General features: G+C 42.5%; 1 protein-coding gene across 1 annotated transcript in view; it reads right to left on the bottom strand.

Annotated features, from left to right (window-relative positions):
* Nucleotides 1-485: 485 nt before the first annotated feature.
* The window catches only part of SHPRH (SNF2 histone linker PHD RING helicase), a 72,833-nt gene continuing 49,277 nt past the window's right edge, over nucleotides 486-24,041 (bottom strand). Inside the window, exons 26-30 of the mRNA XM_075862856.1 lie at nucleotides 14,118-14,210; nucleotides 11,003-11,089; nucleotides 7,892-8,070; nucleotides 6,732-6,812; nucleotides 486-1,146 (exon numbers count right to left, since the gene is read on the bottom strand). Of these exons, the coding sequence (XP_075718971.1) occupies nucleotides 1,053-1,146; nucleotides 6,732-6,812; nucleotides 7,892-8,070; nucleotides 11,003-11,089; nucleotides 14,118-14,210 (534 nt within the window). The 3' untranslated portion in view covers nucleotides 486-1,052. The remainder of the gene's footprint in view (nucleotides 1,147-6,731; nucleotides 6,813-7,891; nucleotides 8,071-11,002; nucleotides 11,090-14,117; nucleotides 14,211-24,041) is intronic.

The raw sequence follows: 24,041 nt of genomic DNA on the forward strand, positions 1-24,041 counted from the left end.
AACCCGTTGGTAATTGAATGCGAGGTATCACATGAGTTGTGGTGGTTCACATGATTGACGCCATGTAAAGTCCTATTCAGTTAGCCCATGGGTGCATTACACAGGATTGATCCATGGGCTAGGCTATTGCACCAGTAAAAAAAATAAAAATATGACAGAAGAATTTTAAATAAATGTATATTATAACATTTTGTGATTTCTTATTCTATAATTAAATAAAAAAAATAAAATCAGAATACCCCTTTAAGGGCGAAGATCAGGAGGGTCCCTGAGATTCCTGGTTATTCACTGCCAAACTGGTTGTTGTACTGTTTTACATTCTTGACAGACGATACGGAGATTAAAATAGGGCTGCCATGGTGGGCCAAAGCAGAGCAGAAAGGAAGTAAGGTTTTTTTTGTAATATAAAAAAAAAAAAAATCTTTGGATGGTGCTCTGGAGTTCTTTAAAAATACTTCTGAATGATCTTGATGAAATACACCAAGTTTTCCTTGTCTGCTTAATGTTTCCTTAAACATTTTAATGTGTACATTGAAGCATTTTTTTTTATGCTTAAACATAAGCGTTAAAACGCTATAGAATAAGAAAAGAGTAGTCCATCTCTAGCGATTAACATTGTTAGTTCATAAGCCATTGTTTACCAGGTGAATAAATAGGTAAAATCTTTAAGCAATTTCATCCTTTTAAGAATCCAATGTCACTTTGTTACAATAGATTGCCTTCCCTGTTATACCTTTGGGCTTTGTTAAAACGGCATTAAAAAAGAGAACAGAGATATTTCATTTACAATAACATAAAAACAGGTTAGCCTAAAATTTGCAATGCAGACTTATAAATATGTCCAAGGAATAGAACATTTTGCTAAAAGATGAAGTGTGTTTTTATAACGTTTCACAAATACAAACTAATGAAACGGATTTCTGCAGGGAACATAGTTACAGCACTTTGTCTTATACCCACAGTCCCTGGTGGTCCTATAAGTGAATACTAAAAACAGGGACAAAGGGTGCCGAGTTCAGGCAATGTATCTTGGCGACAGATCAATTGTTTAGTTATTCGCGTTCTCTCTCCTCTGTAAACAGATCAGCAAGGTCAGCAACAGTCAGGACGGATGCTTCAGACTGTTTCATTGATGTACTGGTATGACTGAAAACCAAACAAGAATGTAATTAAAACAGGCATATTTGTTAAAAGGCTGTCCGGTTTTATGTAAATAAAGCTCAACTGGTTGCCGACACAGGACGAGAATACTCGTTCTGAGCGGCAGGTGCTTGGCGCATTAGGACGAGTATTCTCGTCCTGTGTGACAGCCAGTGTCCGCGCACCTAGATGAGTGAGGCAACAGCTGAAATACGCAGACGCAGCCCTGCTCCAACAGCGGAAAGAAGCAAAACCTCTTCTCTTCGCCGTTAACCCATTGAATGCCGCGATCAAAGCTGATCGCGGCATTCAAAGCAATAGTGAGAAGGAGGGACTCCCTTTTGATCGCATCACAGGAAATCCCTGTGACGAGATCGATGACCATACCTGGTATTGGCAGACAGCCCGGGTTCCATTGAAGGACCCCAGAGCTGTCCTACCAGATTCCCTGTTGTTAGGGAATGTTAAATAAAAATAAAAACCGAGAAATACACAATTTTTACAATAAATAAACTTTTCAAAATATAAGTCCCAAAACATGAAATAATACACACATATTTCGTGTATGGTGTAAAAAAAAAAAAAAAAAAAGAAACCTGCACCGGAACTGCTTTTTTTCTACATTGCCAAAATAAAAATGTATATAAATTAAACGATAATGTAAATGTACCAAAAAATGTTACCTACATAAAGTACAACTCGTCCCACAAAAAACAAAGTCTCATACAGCTACGTTGGACAAAAAAAGAAAAAAATTATGAGCGCCGGGATGCAAAGAGGGAAATATAAAACAAATTGTTCTGTCCTCAAGGCCAAAATTGGCCTGGTACTTAAGGGATTAAAGGAATTTCTGTGCTTAAAGGCTATGTAAACCTTTGAAAGGGATATTTTTTATAATAAAAAGGTTAGTCCGTGTGATTGGTGCAACTTTATACGGTAATTAGTATTTATTAAAAATTATTTTTACTTTTTGAGATACAACTGCTCTGTTTCCTGTATACAGAGCGTAGTTAATCTATGAGAGACCACCTATCACACATATAGTACGTGAAAGATAGACCACATTGGTGTACACCACCTAGGTAAGTATGTATAGTTAGAGCAAAGGGATGGAGGAAAGTCTTGTTAATATGTAACTTTTATTCGTTTGGTTAAAATGAACAAATGTGATAAAAAATGCCAATGGTGCAATTGGGTATGTGTGAGTGACCCCCAAACTCACATACCCTAAAGGCCAGTTGAACAGTGTAGCAATGGTATGTCACTGTTGTTGTAACCACAATTGAATACATATTTGTACTGCCATGCGGTTTGCAAGCAGAACTCTCTGAATAGGGTCAGGACAGTTAATCCCCCTCAGCGGCGCTCCCTTGGTTGTGGAGCAGCAATGTGATGGATATTTGTATGGGGCTGATATACAGTGAACTGGGACTGATTGTATGCTGCAGCGGCGCCTCAGCAAAGATAGCTGAGGCAGCGATGCAGGACAATCGTCCGAGTTGGTAGTCTGTGGTCCAGACAAAGAGGGACCCCGCAACGGCGCTGTGCTTGGAATTAGCAGGGCGGCAGTGCGGTTGGCGCCTTCCGGATAGCAAGATATTCTCGCAAGAATAAGCCCAGCCGGTTACCCCACTTACAGGTGAACGACTGCAGCGGCGCCCCATCAGGCTGGTGGGGAAGCCGTGCAGGAGAGACCGTCCGGTGGAGGAAACCAGGGATGAGCGTAACACACACGGTATTGTAGATGAGCGCTGAATTACACTCTGCTGCTGGAGTGAAGCACAGCGAGGTTGCGTACCAGTCTTGCGAGACCTTGCTAGTAAACTTAGTACTCGTCGGGTGCTTAGTACTTTAATAATCCAAGGTGCAATAACATGGCCTTCAGCTATCCAGTACAGTATCAGTCTGTACACCGCTAACCTCATCCCACAATCGGACAAGCTATCAGCTGTCCTACGAGTGCACTAGCGAGGTCTCGCAACACTGGTGCACAACCTCGCTTTGCTTCACTCCAGCAGCAGAGCGTGATTCAGCGCTCATCTGCAATACCGTCTGTGGTACGCTTAGCCCTGGTTTCCTCCACCGGACGGTCTCTCCTGCACCGCTGCCCCACCAGCCTGATGGGGCGCCGCTGCAGTCTTTCACCTGTCCGTGGGGTAACCGGCTGGGCTTATTCTTGCGAGAATATCTCGCTCCTCCAACTCACTATCCGGGCGGCACCAACCACACTGCCGCCCTGCTAATTCCAAGCACAGCGCCGTTGCGGGTCCCGATTTGTCTGGACCACAGCCAACTCGGACGATTGTCCTGCATCGCTGCCTCAGCTATATTTGCTGTGGCGCCGCTGCAGCATACAATCAGTCCCAGTTCACTGTATATCAGCCCCATACGGTATCCATCACATTGCTGCTCCACAACCAAGGGAGCGCCGCTGAGGGGGATTAACTGTCCTGACCCTATTCAGACAGTGCTGCTTGGCAGTACAAAAATTAATTCAATTGTGGTTACAACAACAGTGACATACCATTGCTACACTGTTCAACTGGCCTTTAGGGTATGTGAATTTGGGGGTCACTCACACAAACTCAATTGCACCATTGGCATTTTTTATCACATTTGTTCATTTTAACCAAACTAATAAAAGTTACATATTAACAAGACCACATACTTTCCTCCTTCCCTTTCCTCTAACCATACACATTGTATACAGAGCGGCTGTATAGTTCGCTAAATCCTGTACCCGTCAGGTTCGCGGGACTGACGGGTTCAGTGACAGCGGGCGCGGAGTGTCTCTAACAAGCGGGATTGAGCTGCTATCAATCACATCTAAGTTCATAACTTAGATCTGATATACTACAGGTGGATCCTGCGTGTCAGAGACAAGAAAGACTCGCTGACGCTGAACCCGTCAGTTCTGATCGATTCAGGTCTTAGCAAACGATACAGCTGTTCTGTATGCAGAATACAGAGCTAATGTATCTAAAGAAAAACAAAAAGATTTTTTAATAAAGACTAATTATGAAGTTTCACCAAACACATTGATTGATCTTTATATATATATATATATATATATATATATATATATAAATCCCTTTGAAAGGTTTACATAGCCTTTAATATATAAAAAAATAATAATCCGTACTCCGTTTACCTTGCGCAAGTGATAACATGCGGGCATATAACTGACAAAGCCAATCACTGGCAGCAGCGGTCATTTCAGTATGTATGGCACGTGACACCTGCGGCAAGTGATTGGCTGGGGTTGTCTAGAGTCTGTACGAAATGTCATCGCATCAGCAAGGATTTTCTTACAATAATTGCATTGGAGCAAATTATCAGTACAGTTCACAGAAGACTCTCTACACTAAATACAATTATATCTCCCAAATCTAAGAACTATTTGGTCTAGACAATTTTTAGCCTCTGGATTCAGTCAAGAAGGTTTTCATCCACTGATAGCAAACAGGGATCCTGAAAATGCTGAGTTAACCAGAGTATTTAGGTATTCATGTCAATGAGCACCATGTATTAAGGTGTTAAGGCCCTTTTACACAGGCCAATTATCGGGCAAACGAGTGTTGACAGAATGCTCGTTCCCAATTATTGCCCTGTGTAAACAGGGCAACGATCAGCCGATAAACGAGCCAACGCTCTTGGAGTAATTTTGGCAGACAGTCACTTCTGAGACAATTCATCACTTGTTTCAGTTATTCTCTCTTTGGAAATAATGGATATCACCTTGGTCTGATTTTAGATCCAGGCCATTGCAGACTAATATCTTTTTCTAGAAATTCTGTTAATTGCAATATAATGTCATTGGAGAGAACCATACAGTACGTAGTCAGGATTAGATACAACAGGGATGCGAAACATATCAAATTATAGGGAGTGTTTGTCTGCAAATATTGTGGCTATATGTGGTGGTAAAATCTGTTCATAAGTTTAAGGAGGCCGTTACATGGGTGACAGGGATGTTGGATGACTTTGTTTACTCACTTTAAATTCTTATGTCAGAAACTGTCATATTTTTACTCAGACTCCCTTCGTTAAATATTACTTAAAGGTATGTTCACACGTCATGGCAGAAAACCGCACTATAAATGCATAACGCAACAATTGTAAAACCGCACGCATTTATAATAGCTGCGCTTTCACTCTGTGGTTTCTTTACGTTTTTACCCACTGCACTTCATTGTATGCGTTTTTTGTTGCGTTTCCATTGTGGTTTTCATATTGAATTCTGTTTTTTGTTTTTACGGTCGTATTACATTGTGGAATGAAAATACACACATTTAAATACAATGCATTTTCCATTGCATTTGTGGTTTTCACCGTTCATGTCAATAAGATAATAGCGCAAATAAACGCGTCAGAAAGGATATACAGCAGTTTTAAAAACGCAACCGCATAGCGAAAACCACATGGCGTATATTTGCAACATTCGAACGGATCAATTAAATTACATAGAATTGTGTTTTCCAACATCGATGAAAAAACTCAGGTGTGAACACAGCCTGACAGTGAGACAAATATTCAGTAATAGGGGAAATCTGGAAAGGGGCAAATAGTTGGTTGCTGGACTCCAAATATCCTGAGCAGTCCTTCTCCCTCCTACTACAGAGCTGCGAGACCATACTTTGAACAAGATTTAGGCCTCATGCACACGAACGTATTTTTTTCCTCCCGTAAATACTGGCGTAAATACGGGTACTTTGTCATACGTATTCGACCCGTATTCCACCAGTAATTACGGACCCGTGCCCGTAAATATTGGCCCGTTGTCACCAGCATTCCACCCGTATTTACGGACCCATTTACTCTGTAAAATTGCACTGCACTAATCGGCAGCCCCTTCTCTCTATCAGTGCTGGATAGAGAGAAGACAGCCATTTCGGGCAGAGTTTCTGCAGCGGAACGCAGCGATTGTAAGTAAGAGAAGTTCATACGTACCCCGGCCGTTGTCTTGGTGACGCATCCCTCTTTTGACATCCAGTCCGACCTCCCTGGATGACGCGGCAGTCCATGTGACCGCTGCAGCCTGTGATTTGCCTGTGATTGGCTGCAGCGGTCACATGGGATGAAACATCATCCCGGGATGCCGGACTGCAGGAAGAAGCAGGTAAGTTAACTTTTAATACTATTAACTGCAGCGGTAGTCACTGTCCCGGGTGCTGAAAGAGTTACTGCCGATCAGTTAACTCTTTCAGCACCCTGGACAGTGACTATCACCTGACGTCGCCTAGCAACGGTACCCGTAATTACGGGTGCACAGACGTATTCACCCGTAATTATGGGAGCCCCATAGACTTCTATGGGCCTGCCCGTGCCGTAATTACGACCTGAAATAGGACATGTTCCATATTTTTCAACGGCATGGGCACCTTCCCGTAAGCAAACGCGAAGGTACCCGTGGCCAATAGAAGTCGATGGGCCCGTAATCACGAGCTGTAATTTCAGCCGTTTTTACATTCGTGTGCATGAGGCCTTAATAGTGACAACTTTACAAATTTGATGTATTTACGCTTATTTAAACACTATATAAAAGACAGTTAGGATTCCAGGGCAGTGATTAAAGAAGGAATTACAAATACCTCCTGTCAACTGTTTTTAACATTGCTTGCATTCTTTCTTCAATTGTTGCTTTAATCAAAAATCGGTGAACAATTGTAGCCCTGAAAATAAAAGGGATAAAATTTACATTTTACTATAAATTGATGTACATTCTATTTTTAGGACAGCACTTCAATTTTATATAAAAAAAACTTTATTCATGATCCATATTCAAAACTAATCATTAAAGGGGTTGTCTGATTTTATGTAAATAAAGCTTAAATGGGGTGTGCAACGTCTAAATATGACGTTTCTCTGTTAGACAACGCAAAACATAATTTTTCAATTGGACTCATTTAAAAAAACAAAACTCCTCTGTCTAGATATTGCTGTTACATAATTATTATGGCGCTCCCTGGTATCTTTGGATTCTCTTCAAAGAGTAACTAAACATTTGACAAACTTCTGACATGTCATAGTGACATTTCAGAAGTTTTGATTTGTGGTGGTCTGAGCACTGAGACTCACACCAATCTCTAAAACGAAGCGGCAGAAGGACTCGTGTGAGCACTCAGCCGCTTCGTTTATGTTCGGCTTTATCCAGAAAGCCGATGTATCGGAATATGGGCTCATAGACTTTCTATTGAGCCCGTACTCCTATACATTGATTTCCGGAAAAAGCCGAACAGACACGAAGCGGATGAGTGCTCACATGAGCGCTTCTGCCGCTTCATTTTAGCGATTGGTAGAGGTCTCAGTGCTCGGACCCCACACCAATTAAAACTTCTAACTGTTTAGTTACCCATTAAGAACCTCCACCTATTGTGTCCAGTTTCAGGGGACACACATGCCCAGCATGCTCAGTCTCACTGCCCGGATTCTCTTGTACACGGATGTCGGCTTGATTCCTGCTATGGTGCCGGCCAGACAAAAATAATCAGCGCAAAACAGTAGGTGGACGTTTTGGCAGGAAATCAAAAGAACACCAGGAGGCGCCATAAAAAGTATGGAAAATAAATATATAGGCACAAAAGCATTTTTTTTAATAATTCCAATTGAATTCTATTTAAGATGTATATCATTGTCCTCATTTTGAGAACCATCTTTATGTACAACTCATAAATACAGGTCCACACTACTGTAACAAACAGAAGGAACTGGGGACCTTATATACATTCAGAATAAAACCCCTAAAACTTACTTTTTTTGACCAATTCTATGCACACGGCCTATTGCCTGAAGTTCATGTGCTGGGTTTAAAATAGGCTCTACCAACAAAACATGAGTAGCCTCAATAATATTCAGCCCATTGGATCCAGTGTGTAATGGAAGTAGTAAAATGTTGATCTTCGGGTCATATTTAAATGCTGAAAGATTTTCCTGGTTAGGAAGAAACACAAAAATTCAGTTATTAAAAGCAATGTTTGATTTGTTGCAATTGCAAGAATTAAATGTCCCATGAGGAATGTGAACGTTTCAACTAGTCAAGTGCTTCACACTGGTGAGGGGCAGTTTGAGAGGGAGTTTTGGCATTATAAGTGATTATATGCTGCAAAAGTGTTTCTCAGGGTGCACCAATCTCTGGTTTAGCAACATAACCAACTTCTATTGTGACTAGTTCAATGTTCTGCTGGGTTTAGGAGACAAATTTTAAGATACATTGTGGTACTGTAACTTTTAAAGGGTAACTAAAGTTCAAACTTCTGACAGGTCATAGTGACATGTCAGAAGTTTTGATTGGTGTGGGTCCGAGAACTGATACCCCCACCAATCGCTAAAATGAAGAGGCAGATGTGCTCGTGTGAGCGCTCAGCCACTTTGTTTCTGTTCGGCTTTTTCTGGAAATCAATGTAGCAGAGTACGAGCTCAATAGAAAGCCTGTTCTATACTAGATCGGCTTTCTGGAAAAAGCCGAGCAGAAACTAAGCGGATGTGCGCTCACACGAGCACATTTGCCGCTTCGTTTTAGCGATTGGTGAGGGTCTCAGTTCATCGGACCCACAGCAATCAAAAATTCTGACATGTCACTATGACATGTCAGAAGTTTGTTGAACGTTTAGTTACCCTTTAAGAATTTTGGAATGGACTACGACTGATGGTGAGATCCAGGCATCTCCATGTTCTAGCTGGTGAGGCACCAATGGAAAAATACAGAGAAGTTCTGAAATAGTCAACTTGAGGTTGCGCCAACATTAGTGGAGTAGAAGATTCAAAACTGTGTGATATTTTCTACTCTTGGATGTAGTTTTTGAAGAGACTTCACGGATTCATATGGCAACTGTTCCTTCTGATTTACTTTGATTCGAATAAACGTGAGAAAATTTCTCAATGCAGCAATATCAGACGCTTTAAAGCGAATGTTGAACAATCTAGAGCAGTTGGTACAATGATTCTCACAATACTATAATGTAACATTGGTACTTTGGCTGTTAAAAACATATTAAGAACTAGAGTTTCAATGTAAACCAATGTGGCATCTGAGAAAAATAGCGTAGTAAATAAAAGGACTCTGACCCATATTGAACATGGCGGGGAGATGCAGGTGATAATGGGCTATTTTGTTAGTTTACCCCATATGCAGCTGACGAAGATAGCAGGGCAACACTCGATCACCAGGTCGACTTTAACACAGGCCCTAACCCTGACTGGGTCTTTCTACCTGATCTTATGGATTCGGCGCACGAATGTTTACACTCGGTGCTGAATGCATGGACCTGGATGGTCACCCTGCCGAAACAATCAGACTGTTCCTGAAGGGAAGGGTTAGCACGCAGCGGTTGTCATACAATGGCAGCTCTGTATGCTCCTCCTACATTCGTCTCTGCTGAATGTAGTTTCCTGCATCGGTCTCCTAACAGCCATCAATAGGCTGTTTGTACAGTGCTGTGAAAAAGTATGTGCCCTCTCCAGATTTCTTCTATTTTTGCTGCTATGTCAAAATTACATGTTTCAGATCACCTAACTAATTTTAACATAAGATAAAGACATCTCGAGTAAACACAAAATGCAGCTTTTAAACGATCACTCCATTTATTGAGGATAAAGATTTATTCAAAACCTATATCACCCAAGGGAAAAAGTAATTGCCCCCCTAAACCGAATAACACATTGTGCCCTCCATGGCAGGAAAAACGGCAATCAAATGTTTGTGATAACTTGCGATCAGACTTTTACATCGCTGTGGAGGAATTTTGTCCCACTCTTCTTTGCAGAATTGTTTGATGTAGTTTGATGATCTGAAACATTCAAATGTAACAAATATGCAAAAATAAAAGAAATTGGGTAAATACTTTTTCATAGCACTGTATGTAGCTTCCATCAGCGGAGGGCGCATTCTGGAAGCGAACCAGAGGGGAGTTCCTGTAATTACTAGTGGAAAAGAGAGTGGTGGGAAGGTTACTGTAACTAATGGCTAAGAAAGAAAGAAAAGGGGGGCTCTATTGTGACCCTAGGGAAGTGAGGAGAAAGTAGGAAACACAAGTTTTACTACTAAAGGGTCACTGCTGTGACTACCATTATGGGGAGTTCTATTTGGACTTGGGGGGTGCAAAATAAGTGATATATAAAACGTGCACATTCCCGATTTCAGAGTATTTGTCAACTGTTTTTTTTCTTAAATGAAAAGCAATTTTTCCTCAACCAGGTTGTGTGGACTTGGCCCCACAACATGATGGTAGTTGGCTTCTAACTTTTTGGAGCTGGCTCCTAGATATTGCTATAACTTGCCCAGGCCTGATATAAAAGAACATCTGAACCAAGTATCGAATGGCATTCACAGTATGTGGTAGAAGGAACTGAACAGTCACAGAAACATCTTGATATGTTTGACATTGCCTGTGTGCTGGCAATACTCATCTACACGGTCTCTACCACTGCAAGCTAAGCCTGCACATATTTAATAGACGATAACCAAAACGACTGTAAGCAGTGTGCACTAATATTTCAGACACTACTAGAGGCGAGTGTAATACACTACTATACCTACTCTGTATTAGAACATACATCCCTAGGATGGCCTCTCCTCTATTTGTTGTTGTAGAACCTATTTAAGTTTTCCCAAAATATGAAACTTCCAGTAATCCACTGAACCAGATACCTATAATGTGAGAGCTTGCGCCTAGGATCTACGTTTTCAGATGGTTATTTACACTACCTTGGACATGAGCATAACCTAGAATCCATATTTATGATTCCCATTTTTGCTGCCGGCCTACACATTTAAGCGCCTTCTCTCCTTGCTATAATCTTTCTTACTTTCCCGAGCCTTTAGGTTTCCACCTTAAAAAAAATTCAGTTTTGGATTATTCAGTACCTGAAACTTATGAATCCCATTGATCTGTGAGAATACCATGCCATTGTCTTGCAGAGCTTTTGCAATAATATCCAATACATCCTGCCACTGGAGAGAAATTATAAATGAATGACAAACATTAATGATCAAAAGTATTACTGATAAAAAACAATGTTAGAGGAATGAAAAGTAAAGCAGGGGAACCACTTTATATGATTTCTCCTATAATAATCACATACCCCAAACATTATCATGTCACATTAACCACTTGCACTTATAGTCCACACAAGTCATAGTTGTCACACTAGCATGACTGAAATTAAAGGTTTCATTTTATATTTGAGTAAAATGTTTTTCCCAACCCATAGACATGCAGTTAAGAACAATAACAGACCAACTATAAATGTGTTTTAAGCTCTAGGTGACAGTCAAGTGAAATGTGGACGTTTTACGACCACTGACATTAAATGGCTGACAGCAGAGCGTTCCACCTCTGGCTCAGTTCTTCCTGCATAAACTTTAATGAAGAGCACAACACACAGTCTTAGGCCTCATGCACACGACCGTATTTTTTCCCACCCGTAAATAGTGGCGTAAATACGGGTCCGGTGTCACACGTATTCGACCCGTTTTGCACCAGTATTTACGGACCCGTGCCCGTAAATATGGGTCCGGTGTCACCCGTATTCCACCCGTATTTACGGGCACGTTTTTGGCGGCAAAATAGCACTGCACTAATCGGCAGCCCCTTCTCTCTATCAGTGCAGGATAGAGAGAAGGGACAGCCCTTTCTGTAATAAAAGTTAAAGAAATTCATACTTACCCGGCCGTTGTCTTAGTGACGCGTCCCTCTCTTCACATCCAGCCCGACATCCCTGGATGACGCGGCAGTCCATGTGACCGCTGCAGCCTGTGATTGACCTGTGATTGGCTGCAGCGGTCACATGGGCTGAAACGTCATCCAGGGACGGCCAGGACGTCGGGCCGGATGTCGAGAGGGATGCGTCACCAAGGCAACGGCCGGGAGACCGGACTGGAGGAAGCAGGAAGTTCTCGGTAAGTATGAACGTCTTTTATTTTTTACAGGTTGCTCTTTATTCTGATCGGTAGTCACTGTCCAGGGTGCTGAAAGAGTTACTGCCGATCAGTTAACTCTTTCAGCTCCCTGGACAGTGACTATTTACTGACGTCGCTTAGCAACGCTGCCGTAATGACGGGTGCACACATGTAGCCACCCGTCATTACGGGAGCTCCATAGACTTCTATGGACTGTCCGTGCCGTTATTACGGCCTGAAATAGGACATGTTCTATCTTTTTTAACGGCACGGGCACCTTCCCGTGAGAAAACGGGAAGGTACCCGTGGCCAATAGAAGTCTATGAGCCCGTTATTACGGGTCGTAATTACGACCCGTAATAACGGGAGTTTTTACGGTCGTGTGCATGAGGCCTTAACCTGCTCTGCCCTTCTTCTCCCTTCTTGGCTGCCATTGACCATTTTGCTTCACAACTTTGATCACAAAACCCCCATTCTCCCAATATGTGGGTGGGGCCCTTACTTATCAGAGATGTATGACATATTCTTTAACATTTGGTCCCACATTCTCATTTTATAGGGGTGTTACGTCCTTCCAGGAGAAACAACCATTGGTGCACGGTTCTAAGGTGGCAGCATAAGTTGTCAAAATCACATTGCTCTTATACAGTGCTCCTCACATCACCGCTGCCGCCCATACAGCCTGGTGACCTTCCATTTGGCTAATGTTTGGATGGGGCTCTGCTCTTTTGCACCAGCTACCCCCTCAATTCGGGGCACTGGCTGTTTGTTTCTGTGCTATATATTTGTGGTTCTGGATGCATGGTCGGTCAAATAGACAAAAAAACATTTAGAATGGGACAATGATCGGGTGAACAAGCATTTGTACAAACACTCGTTCCTGATCATTGCCCAGGGCAGAGATCAGCCGACGAACGAGCAAACTAACGCTTTTTACGCAGCCCTTAAAATAATTGTTGTTGGCAGCACATCTTCCTATGTAAACAGGAGATGTGCTACCAAGAATATGTAAACTGTATGGGTACCGAACGATCGCATTAACGATTGTTTGTCCCCTAACAGTTCACATCAGTCCATGTAAAGGGCCATTAAACGAGCGCTGACCGACTTGTTATCAGCAATCGCTATGGGCAGAAATCTGCCTGTGTAAACAAGCAGTAAAGGCAACGATATAACAAGTCGATAATACGTTAGGTAACAAGTCCTTTAACACAGGCCGATGCTTACTCTGTGGGGATCAACGATCCCCAACAGTCTGCATCATTTTCAGCAGAACATTCTCTATTTACACAGGGAGATGTGCTGCCAACAACAATGATTTTATAGGCTGCCTAAATTATGTGATCAGTTGACAAACAAGCATTTGCAGGCTGATCCCTGCTCTGTTCACACGGGCCAATAATCAGGAACGAGCATTTGGAAGAACGCTAGTTTAGACGATTATTGGCCCGTGTAAATGGGCCTTAAAGCTCTGTTCACATTTGCATTGTGGCTTCCATTTACAACGGAAGCCACGATGATTGGCCAAATCTGTCGTATGATGGATTGATTTACAATAGGGGACATCGGGGTTCTGCTGTTTTTATGTGAAGAATAGCGCTGCATGCAGCACTATTCCTCTAGCCAAATCTAATGGAGTTTGTAACATAGGCACAGATGCAAACGTGTACTGAGTCTAAGTACCTCTCAGCCCACTATGCTTAAATAAGATTTAACCACCTTGCTTTTTTGATGTGAGGAGAGTGAACTATGTAACTACATTCTGTTTTAGGATGTTTTTGCAGTGTTTTATAAATTAAAATAATGACATTTATAGGATAACCTAATAGAATTATACTGGGTAAAATTACACCCACTAAACAGCCCCCCAAAGTAGCAAAAAGGTTGCAGAAATGAAAGTGCCTCCTGGTTCAGTAGAGTCACTGCAAAAATCACATGATCTCTACAAGTGCTAATGATTGGCTGAGAAGGGATAACGTGGTACTGTCTTGGCCACCAAAGAAGTAGTGGACTCATAATTAGATATCATGTGGTACTGTCGGACATAGTGGTTATTTTTAAGTTCATTACCGCCACTTACTGTTGAGAAGACCAGTGATTTTGATCCTGGATCCAAAGATTGTATTTTAATAAGAGTTCTGACAACTGCCTCAACTTTCGTGGAATGACTCCCCTTTAAAAAAATTAATAAAAAATAAATAAAATTCTAAGACTTTTTATAAGTGTATTTTTTTTTCCAAAATATACGCATAAACATACAAGCCCTCATAAACACATACATATAAATCTGCATATAGCATTATATATATTTTTTTGTATTCCTAAATGCTAAATTAGGCAACTTTCTAAATAGTCTTTATTAAAAATTTCCAACCATTTAGTTGCTGTAAAGTCTGTAAAGTCCTGCATATAGCTGGCTGTCATGCTGCTTCTGACATAATTGCAGACAGCACACAGCTCCTGGCTGATGTAGATTCAGGGATGTATATATCTTCTGTCCTGGGAACCTGCTCTCTCTGCTCTACCCATCCTTCCTTTCAGAGTAACACAGTGTTAGGCCTCGTTTACACGAGCGTGATATATGTCCGTGCGACGCACGTGCTTTTCACGCGTGTCGTACGGACCTATGTAAGTCTATGGGGGCATGCAGACAGTCCGTGAGTTTTGCTTAGCGTGAGTCCGCTGAAAAAAACTCACGACATGTCCTATATTTGTGCGCTGTTCGCGCATCACGCACCCATTGAAGTCAATGGGTGCGTGAAAATCACGCAGGTCACACGGAAGCACTTCCGTGCGAACTGCGTGATTCGCGCAACAGCTGTCAAACTCTGAATGTAAACAGAAAAGCACCACGTGCTTTTCTGTTTACAAACATTCAAACGGAGTGTCATAATGATGGCGGCTGCGCGAAAATCACGCAGCCGCGCATCATACGCTGATGACACACAGAGCTGTTAAGTGCCTTTTGCGCACGCAAAACGCCGCGTTTTTTGCGTGCACAAAACGCACACGCTCGTGTAAACGAGGCCTAAGTCAAGTTGAGATCCCATCAGTGAGGGGAGGTGGTTGTATACAGCAGAGCAGGCTGTATCAGAGTATAGAGGGAGAAGAGAACACACTGCAGAGTCTTCAGTGTATGGAGGGGTCACACACACTGTATCAGATTTTAGATAGGGAGCATAGTACAAATGGCAGAGTCTGCAGTAAAGAATCACACACTTTGTCAGCCTCGGTCTCTTCATAGAGGACAAAAGATCACACAGAGGCTAGATCAGCGTTAGCAGAAGGTGAAAACAGTGCAGGAATGAAGCTGTGTTAGCTCCTGTAGAGCTAGTGAAGGCAGCAGCATTCTGGACTCACAGACCTCACATTCAGCATGTATTACTGGGACGAGCCCATATTAGAATAGAGGGACGAGCTCACATGAGAATAACCTAAAACTACAAGCAGGTTATAAAACTGCATATCAGGGGGTCTGAAAATTATTGCAGACTGAAAATTATTGCAGTATTTCTAACTCAAGGTTACCCTTAACATATACACACATATATATATATATATATATATATATATATATATTTTTTTTTTATTGTAGGTGTAATTTAACGTAGCGTTTAACTTGTTTATGACGCAAGCCAAATATGCTTGTCCTGAATGGCAGGCGGTTGCTGCATTAGGACAAGCATACCCGACCTGACAATAGCGTGGGCACAGCAAGTGTTCCCGTGACATCAGGAACAGGGCAAAGGCTGTAAAACAGAACTGAACCCTTGCTCTAACTATTGAGGTCAGTGGAATCTCTGCCGTTTAACCCTTTAAGGGCAAAGCCACACGTGGCGGAATTCCTCTTGAATTCCGCAGCGGACACTCCGCAGCGTTAATCCGCAGCGGAGCCGTTTGTCCATTGACTTCCACTTTTATTTAGCAGTGTTCGTTTAGACGATGCGTAAAATTCCGCTGCGGAGCATAGGCTGCGGAGCGGAATTTGGTGTCCGCAGCATGCTAGGGCTGTTGCGGAGTTGTGGCGGACTGGTTGCGGACTCATGGCGGAATTTCTCCATTGACTTCAATGGAGATTCTAAATTCCGCAATGAAGTCCGCAGCTGTCATGAAAATGTTATATGTGCTGCGGATGCGTCTTGCTTTTTTGACATGACATTTCTTCATTCTGGCTGGACCTATGTATTTCTAGGTCTACAGCCAGACTGAGGAAGTCAATGGGGCTCCCGTAATTACGGGAGCGTTGCTAGGAGACATCAGTAAATAGTCACTGTCCAGAGTTACGCGATCGTCAGTAACTGTTTCTGCACCCTGGACAGTGACTACCGATCCCAATATACAGCAACCTGTCAAAAAAATAGAAGTTCATACTTACCGAGAACACCCTGCTTCTGTCTCCAGTCCGGCTTCCCAGGATGACGTTTCAGTCTAAGTGACGGCTGCAGCCAATCACAGGCTGCAGCGGTCACATGGACTGACGCGTCATCCAGGGAGGTCGGGCTGGATGCCGAAAGAGGGACGCGTCACCAAGACAACGGCCGGTAAGTATGAAATTCGTTTACTTTCACTAGGGAAAGTGCTGTCCCTTCTCTCTATCCTGCACTGATAGAGAGAAGGGAAGCACTTTTCCCGCAGTCCGCAGCAGCTAGTCCGCATCAATTTACTGCACATTTTGGGCAGATCCGCCGCAGAATCTGCAACGCAGATTCTGTGCGGCATTGATGCGGACAGTTGCGGAGGAAATCCGCCACGTGTGGGCATGCCCTAAAGGCTGCAATCAATGCTGATCACGAAATTAAAAGGAAGACCTGAGGACCCCCCTTTCAACGAATCCCAGGCAAACCCTGTGACATGATGAAAGCCAATACCTAATATGGGCAGTCAGCCCAGGGTCCATTGAGGGACCCAGGGCTGTCTGACCATATTTTCTGTTGTAAGGACATATTTAGCTATGCCCTAGCAACTACATGTGTACTATCAGTACAACTTTGAGTTGTACTGATTAGTCCTACATGTATACTATCAAACTGTAGGAAACGAAGGGTCATAAAACGAGGTCAAAAACAGAAAAAAAAAATATTCTGGTGGGTATGGCTTAAGGATGGCTTTCTTGGAGGCTTCAGACGCATTAGACTATACTTGGTACTTTAAAAGGAGAAGACTCTTTGAAGAACTATTATTTAATAACCTGCCAGAATTGTTTTGCAGGTTAAATGGTTTGCTCATTTTGTTAAACCAACTCCCCCTCTGCTCATTTTGTTAGACCACCTCTGCGCAACTCCAGACTCCTACTCTAGTTGCTATAGCCATTGATGGTTCTTAAGGTTTTCTGCACTTTCTTGCAAATGATTATAAAGCTCTACTGTATACTTAAAGAGGCTCTGTCACCACATTATAAGTGCCCTATCTTCTATATAATGTGATTGCCGCTGTAATGTAGATTACAGCGGTGTTTTTTATTTAGAAAAACGATCAATTTTGACCAAGTTATAACCTATTTTAGAATTTATGCTAATGACTTAATGTCCAACTGGGCGTTTTTTAGCTTTTGATCAAGTGGGCGTTGTAAAGAGAAGTGTATGACGCTGACCAATCAGCGTCATACACAGACTCTCGCAAGATTACGCTTACTGTCATTAAGTCCCACACAAATGTTACCGAAGTGTCGAGATTGTGAATAGACATAGCATTCTGGCTGGAAGCGATGTCTATTCACTCTCAGGAGACTTCAGTAACGTTAATGTGTGAGTAAGTGACAGCACATGATCTCGCAACATCACTATGTGCTGAGTACATGAGTGGAGAGAAGTGTATGACGCTGATTGGTCAGCACCATACACTTCTCTTTACAACGCCCACTTGGTCAAAAGCTAAAAAACGCCCAGTTGGGCATTAAGAAAGTGATTAGCATAAATCTAAAATAGGTCATAACTTGGTCAAAATTGATCGTTTTTGTAAATAAAAAATACTGTTGTAATCTACATTACAGCGCCGATCACATTATGTAGAATATAGGGCACTTATAATGTGGTGACAGAGCCTCTTTAAATGATGGAAATCTGACCAAAAACTGTAGCTATAGCAAATCACTGCAATGACTTCTGAATGGGGCATAAGCAACAAGGGTTAGTGATGTACAGCTATAATATCCTGGATTAAAATATAATCTAAATTACCTGAAAAACCACTATATCCTACCTACTCACAATTGGCACTAGGTGTCTAGGACAGGGCAACACTGTAGTATATCGTACAACTTACACAAATTTAGTTTTAAACATTTCTATTGGCTACAACAATACAGCTGTAAACATATAAAGTGTTCCCTACGCAGTGGAAATGGCAGTAATACAGTGCCTTGTGAAAGCATTCACTCCCTTGGGAGTTTTCCTTGTTTAATTGCATTACAACGTTGAGGCTGGGTTCACACGACCTATTTTCAGACGTAAATGAGGCGTATTATGCCTCGTTTTACGCCTGAAAATAGGGCTACAATACGTCGGCAAACATCTGCCCATTCATTTGAATGGGTTTGCCGACGTACTGTGCAGACGACCTGTAATTTACGCGTCGTCGTTTGACAGCTGTCAAACGACGACGCGTAAATTGACTGCCTCGGCAAAGAAGTGCAGGGCACTTCTTTGCAACGTAATTTGAGCCGTTCTTCATTGAACTCAATGAAGAGCAGCTCAAGATTTACGAGCGTCACAGACGCCTCGTATATTACGAGGAGGAGCATTTACGTGTGAAACGAGGCAGCTGTTTTCTCCTGAAAACAGTCTGTCTTTTCACACGTAAATGCCTGCTATCGTGTGCACATACCCTGAATGAAAAATGTATTGATTTGATTTACACAACATGCCTACCACTCTGAAGATGCAAAATATTTTTTCCTGTGACACAAACAATAAGAAAAAAAACGCAAACTTTAATGTGCATAAGTATTCACCCCCTGAAAGTCATTACATTGTGGAGCCACCTTTTGCTGCAATTACAGATACAATTCTCTTGGCTTATGTCTTTATTTGCTATGAACATCTAGACACTGGGATTTCTGCCCATTCTTCCAGGTAAAACGGCTCCAACTCCAATGGATTTGTTTTTATGAAGAGGTGAGCAGAAGCCTAGACAGAGGGGCCGCTGTGGATTTATTGTTTTTGGACTTTGCAAAGGCATTTGACACTGTCCCTCATAGACGTCTAATGGGTAAATTAAGGACTATAGGTTTAGAAAGTATAGTTTGTAATTGGATTGAGAATTTGCTCAAGGACCGTATCCAGAGAGTTATGCTCAATGATTCCTACTCTGAATGGTCCCTGGTTATAAATGGTGTACCCCAGGGTTCAGTGCTGGGACCACTATTATTCAACTTATTTATTAATGATATAGAGGATGGGATTAATAGCACTATTTCTATTTTTGCAGATGACACCAAGCTATGTAATATAGTTCAGTCTATGGAAGATGTTCGTGAATTGCAAGCGGATTTAAACAAACTAAGTGTTTGGGCATCCAGTTGGCAAATGAAGTTTAATGTAAAGTTATGCACCTGGATACCAACAATCTGCATGCATCATATGTCCTAGGGGGAGCTACACTGGGGGATTCACTTGTTGAGAAGGATCTGGGTGTACTTGTAAATCATAAACTAAATAACAGCATGCAATGTCAATCAGCTGCTTCAAGGGCCAGCAAGATATTGTCGTGTATTAAAAGAGGCATGGACTCGCAGGACAGGGATATAATATTGCCACTTTACAAAGCATTAGTGAGGCCTCATCTAGAATATGCAGTCCAGTTCTGGGCTCCAGTTTATAGAAATGATGCCCTGGAGTTGGAAAAAATACAAAGAAGAGCAACGAAGCTAATAAGGGGCATCTAAGTTATGAGGAAATATTAAAAGAACTAAACCTATTTAGCCTTGAAAAAAAGATGACTAAGGGGGGCCATGATTAACTTCTATAAATATATGAATGGCACATACAAAAAATATGGTGAAATCTTGTTCCATGTAAAACCCCCTCAAAAAAACAAGGGGGCACTCCCTCCGTCTGGAAAAAGAAAGGTTCAACCTGCAGAGGCGACAAGTCTTCTTTAATGTGAGAACAGTGAATTTATGGAATAGTCTACCGCAGGAGCTGGTCACAGCAGGGACAGTAGATGGCTTTAAGAAAGGCTTACATAATTTCCTAGAACAAAAAAATATTAGCTCCTATGTGTAGAAATTTTTTACCTCCCCTTTCCCATCCCTTGGTTGAACTTGATGGACATGTGTCTTTTTTCAACTGTACAAACTATGTAACTATGTAACTCCCTCAAGTTAGATGGGTTGCATTGGTGTACAGCAGTCTCCACGTTCTGCCAAAGATTCTCAATTGGATTGAGGTCTGGGCTTTGACTAGGCCATTTCAAACCACCCCTGTGTAACTTTATCAGTATGTTTATGGTCATTGTCCTGCTGGAAGGTGAACCTCCCTCCCAAATCTCTGGCAGACAAAAACAGGTTTTTCTTAAGAATTGCCCTAGATTTACTGACATCCCATCTTTCCTTCAACCCTAACCAGTTTTCCAGTCCTTGCCAATGAAAAGATCCCACCAGCATGATGCTGCCACCACCATGCCTCACTGTGGGAATGGTGTTCTTAGAGTTATGGGACTTGTTGGGCTTGCACCACACACGGTGTTTCCCATGATTGCCACCAAAGTAAAAAATGTAGTCGTATCTAACCAGAGAACCATCTTTCATGTGTTTGAGGAGTCTGCCACATGCTGTTTGGCAAATTCAAAACATGTTTTCTTATGGGGTTTTTTAAGCAATGGCTTTTTTCTGGCCACTCTTCCATAAAGCCCCATAGTGGTACTACTGACAGATACTTTCACTTCCATCTCAATTTGATACTTTGGAGCTCCTTCAATGCTATCGTTGGTTAATGCCGTCTTTGCCCGGTCTGTGAGTTTTGGTGGGCGGTTTTGTCTTGTCAAGAGGTAGTTGTGCCATATCCTTTCCATTTTGTTATAATGGATTTAATGTTGCTCTGAGAGATGTTCAAAGATTGGGATACGGTTTATTTATTTTTTTTATAACCCAACCCTCATTTATACGTCTCCAAAACTTTGTCTCTGACCTGTTTGGAGAGTACCTTGGTCTTCAAGTTGCTTAGTAGTGTTATAAACTCAGGGGTCTTTCAGAACAGGTGTATTTATACTGACATCATGTGTTAATTGGTTTGACCAGACCTTATTTAGGGATTCATAGCAAAGGGGGTCAATGCATATGCACTCACAACTTGTCAGTATTTTTTTTAATTATTATTTTAAACAGGGTATTTTTTTTTATTACACTATAAAAAATTGTACTATTTTATCAGGTCCATTACATAAAATCTAATTTAACCCCTTAACGCCGAAGGACGGATATATCCGTCCTCAGCAGCTGCTAGTTCGCGCAGGAGGACGGATATATCCGTCCTGTGATCGCGCGGGTACTGACAGTTTACCCACGCGATCAGCGGCAGGAGCACGGCTGTTATACACAGCCTGGCTCCTGCTGCAACTGCCGGAATCGAAGCACGCGCCGATTCCGGCAGTTTAACCCATTAAATGCCGCTGTCAACAGTGACAGCGGCATTTAATGTGTTTGACAGAGGGGGGAACTCCCTCTGTCTCCCGATCGGCGCCCCCGCAAACAAATCGCGGGTCGCCGTCGGGTTTCCATGACAGCCGGGGGTCTAACAAAGACCCCCAGGTCTGTCTTCAGCATCTGCCTGTTAGGCGATGCCAGAGGCATGACCTAACAGGTTGCCTGTCAGTTTTACACTGACAGGCAATAATGCTTTGGTATACGAAGTATACCAAAGCATTATATATGCGATCGGCACATCGCATAGTGAAGTCCCCTGGTGGGACTAAAAAAAAAAAAGTAAAACCGTTAAATAAAGTTTGTGAAAAAAAAAAAAAAAAAAATTACAGTCAAAGTCAAATAAAACTACTTTTTTGCCCCAAAAAGTGGTTTTATTTAATAAAACGGTCAAAACAAATCACACATACACATATATGGTATCCCCGCGATCGTAACAACTTGACCAATAAAATGAACACATTAATTAAACCGCCGGATGAACGGCGTCCAAAGAAAACGCAAAAAACAACGGCAAAATTCTCTCTTTTCTCCCATTCCCCCCATAAAAAATAAAATAAAAGTTAATCTATAAGTCCTATGTACCCCAAAATAGTACTAATGAAAACTACACATTGTCCCGCAAAAATCAATCCCACGTACGGCCACATCGACGGAAAAATAAAAAAATGACGCCTCTTGGAACGCGGCGATGGAAAAACAAGTAATTTTTTTCTAAAAGGGTTTTTATTGTGCAAACGTAGAAAAAACATATAAAACCTTTACACATTTGGTATCCTCGTAATCGTGCCGACCCGTAGAATAAAGGTAACATGTTATTTACGCTGCATAGTAAACGGCGTAAATTTATAACGTGAAAATTAATGCTGGAATAGCTGCTTATTTTCAATTCTCTCCTAAAATAAAGTTAATAAAAGTTAATCAATATGTTATAAGCATCTAAAAATGGTACAATTACAAAATACAACTCGTCCCGGAAAAAACAAGCCCTTATACGGCGATGTCGACGGAATAAAAAAAAAGTTACGACTCTTGGAATGCGACCGTGGAAAAACAAAAAATAATCCTTGGTCATTAACGTGCAAAATGGCCCGGTCATTAAGGGGTTAAAATAAACTTTAATTCGAGGATGTAATGCAACAAAAAACAGTTCAAACACCAAGGAGGGAGATGAATACTTTCATAAGAAACTATGTATATAGAAACAGTTAAACCAAATTAGGAAAATACGTCACACAGATGAGCGATAAAAGGCGATGAAGATGAGAACATATAAAAAATAATTCCCTTTTATATACACTTCCATCATCCTTTCTAACAATAAGAAAGTCAATACCGTGAGGTAATAGCTTATTGCAGGAAAAGTTTGGGATGGTGTGTGTGTGTGTCGGCTTCTCGCTGCCCCTCTTTTTCGATCTAGTCATGATATTGAAAGTATGATGGGTTGGATTAGACCAGTGGCCTCAAGCACGCGGCCCACATTCGGCCCCTGGGGCAGTCATCTGCGGCCCGCGGGACACAGAGCCGCTAGTCCAGGCTCTGCTCCGGGACTCTGTGGAATTCCCTGACATCGCTGTCCACATATGGACAGCGATGTCTGGGGCTTCCCCAGAGCTGGAGTCCCGTGCAGAGCGCTAGTATCGGCTCTGCGTCGGCACTCTGTGGAATTCCCTGACATCGCTGTCCATATATGGACAGTGTTGTCAGGGTCTTCCCCAGAGGGGAGTCCCGAGCAGAGCGCTAGTACAGGCTCTGCTCCGGGACTCTGTAGAATTCCCTGACATCGCTGTCCATATGTGGACAGTGTTGTCAGGGTCTTCCCAACAGCGGAGTCCCGAGCAGAGCGCTAGTACAGGCTCTGCTCCGGGACTCTGGGGAATCCCCTGACATCGCTGTCCTCATATTGATAGCGATGTCTGGGGCTTCCCCATAGCTGGAGTCCCGTGCAGAGCGCTAGTATCTGCTCTGCTCCGGGACTCTGTGGAATTCCCTGACATCGCTGTCCATACATCGACAGTGATGTCAGGGGCTTCCCCAGAGCAGGAGTCCCAGTGGTGTCAGGAGCACAGCTGGAGTCCCAGGAAGAGCCTACTAGTGGCTCTGCCCGGGACTCCAGCTCTGGGGTTGCCCCTGATATCACATTCCCGTACAGGAGAATCCCCTGACTTCACAGTGTATGGACAGTGACGTCAGGGGCTCCAGCAGCAGAGGAATCCCCAGCCAAAGCGTCGGCAACGCTCTGGCTGGGGATTCCACTCCTAGAGGGAGTGCCAATGGAGCTATCTACTTGGGGTGTGTGTGGCAGCATCTGCGGAGGGCACTGTGGCAGCATATCTACAGAGGGCACTGTGGCAGCATATCTACAGA

Source organism: Rhinoderma darwinii, chromosome 4 (genome assembly GCF_050947455.1).
Source record: "Rhinoderma darwinii isolate aRhiDar2 chromosome 4, aRhiDar2.hap1, whole genome shotgun sequence".
In the NCBI taxonomy this organism is placed as follows: Eukaryota; Metazoa; Chordata; class Amphibia; order Anura; family Rhinodermatidae; genus Rhinoderma; species Rhinoderma darwinii.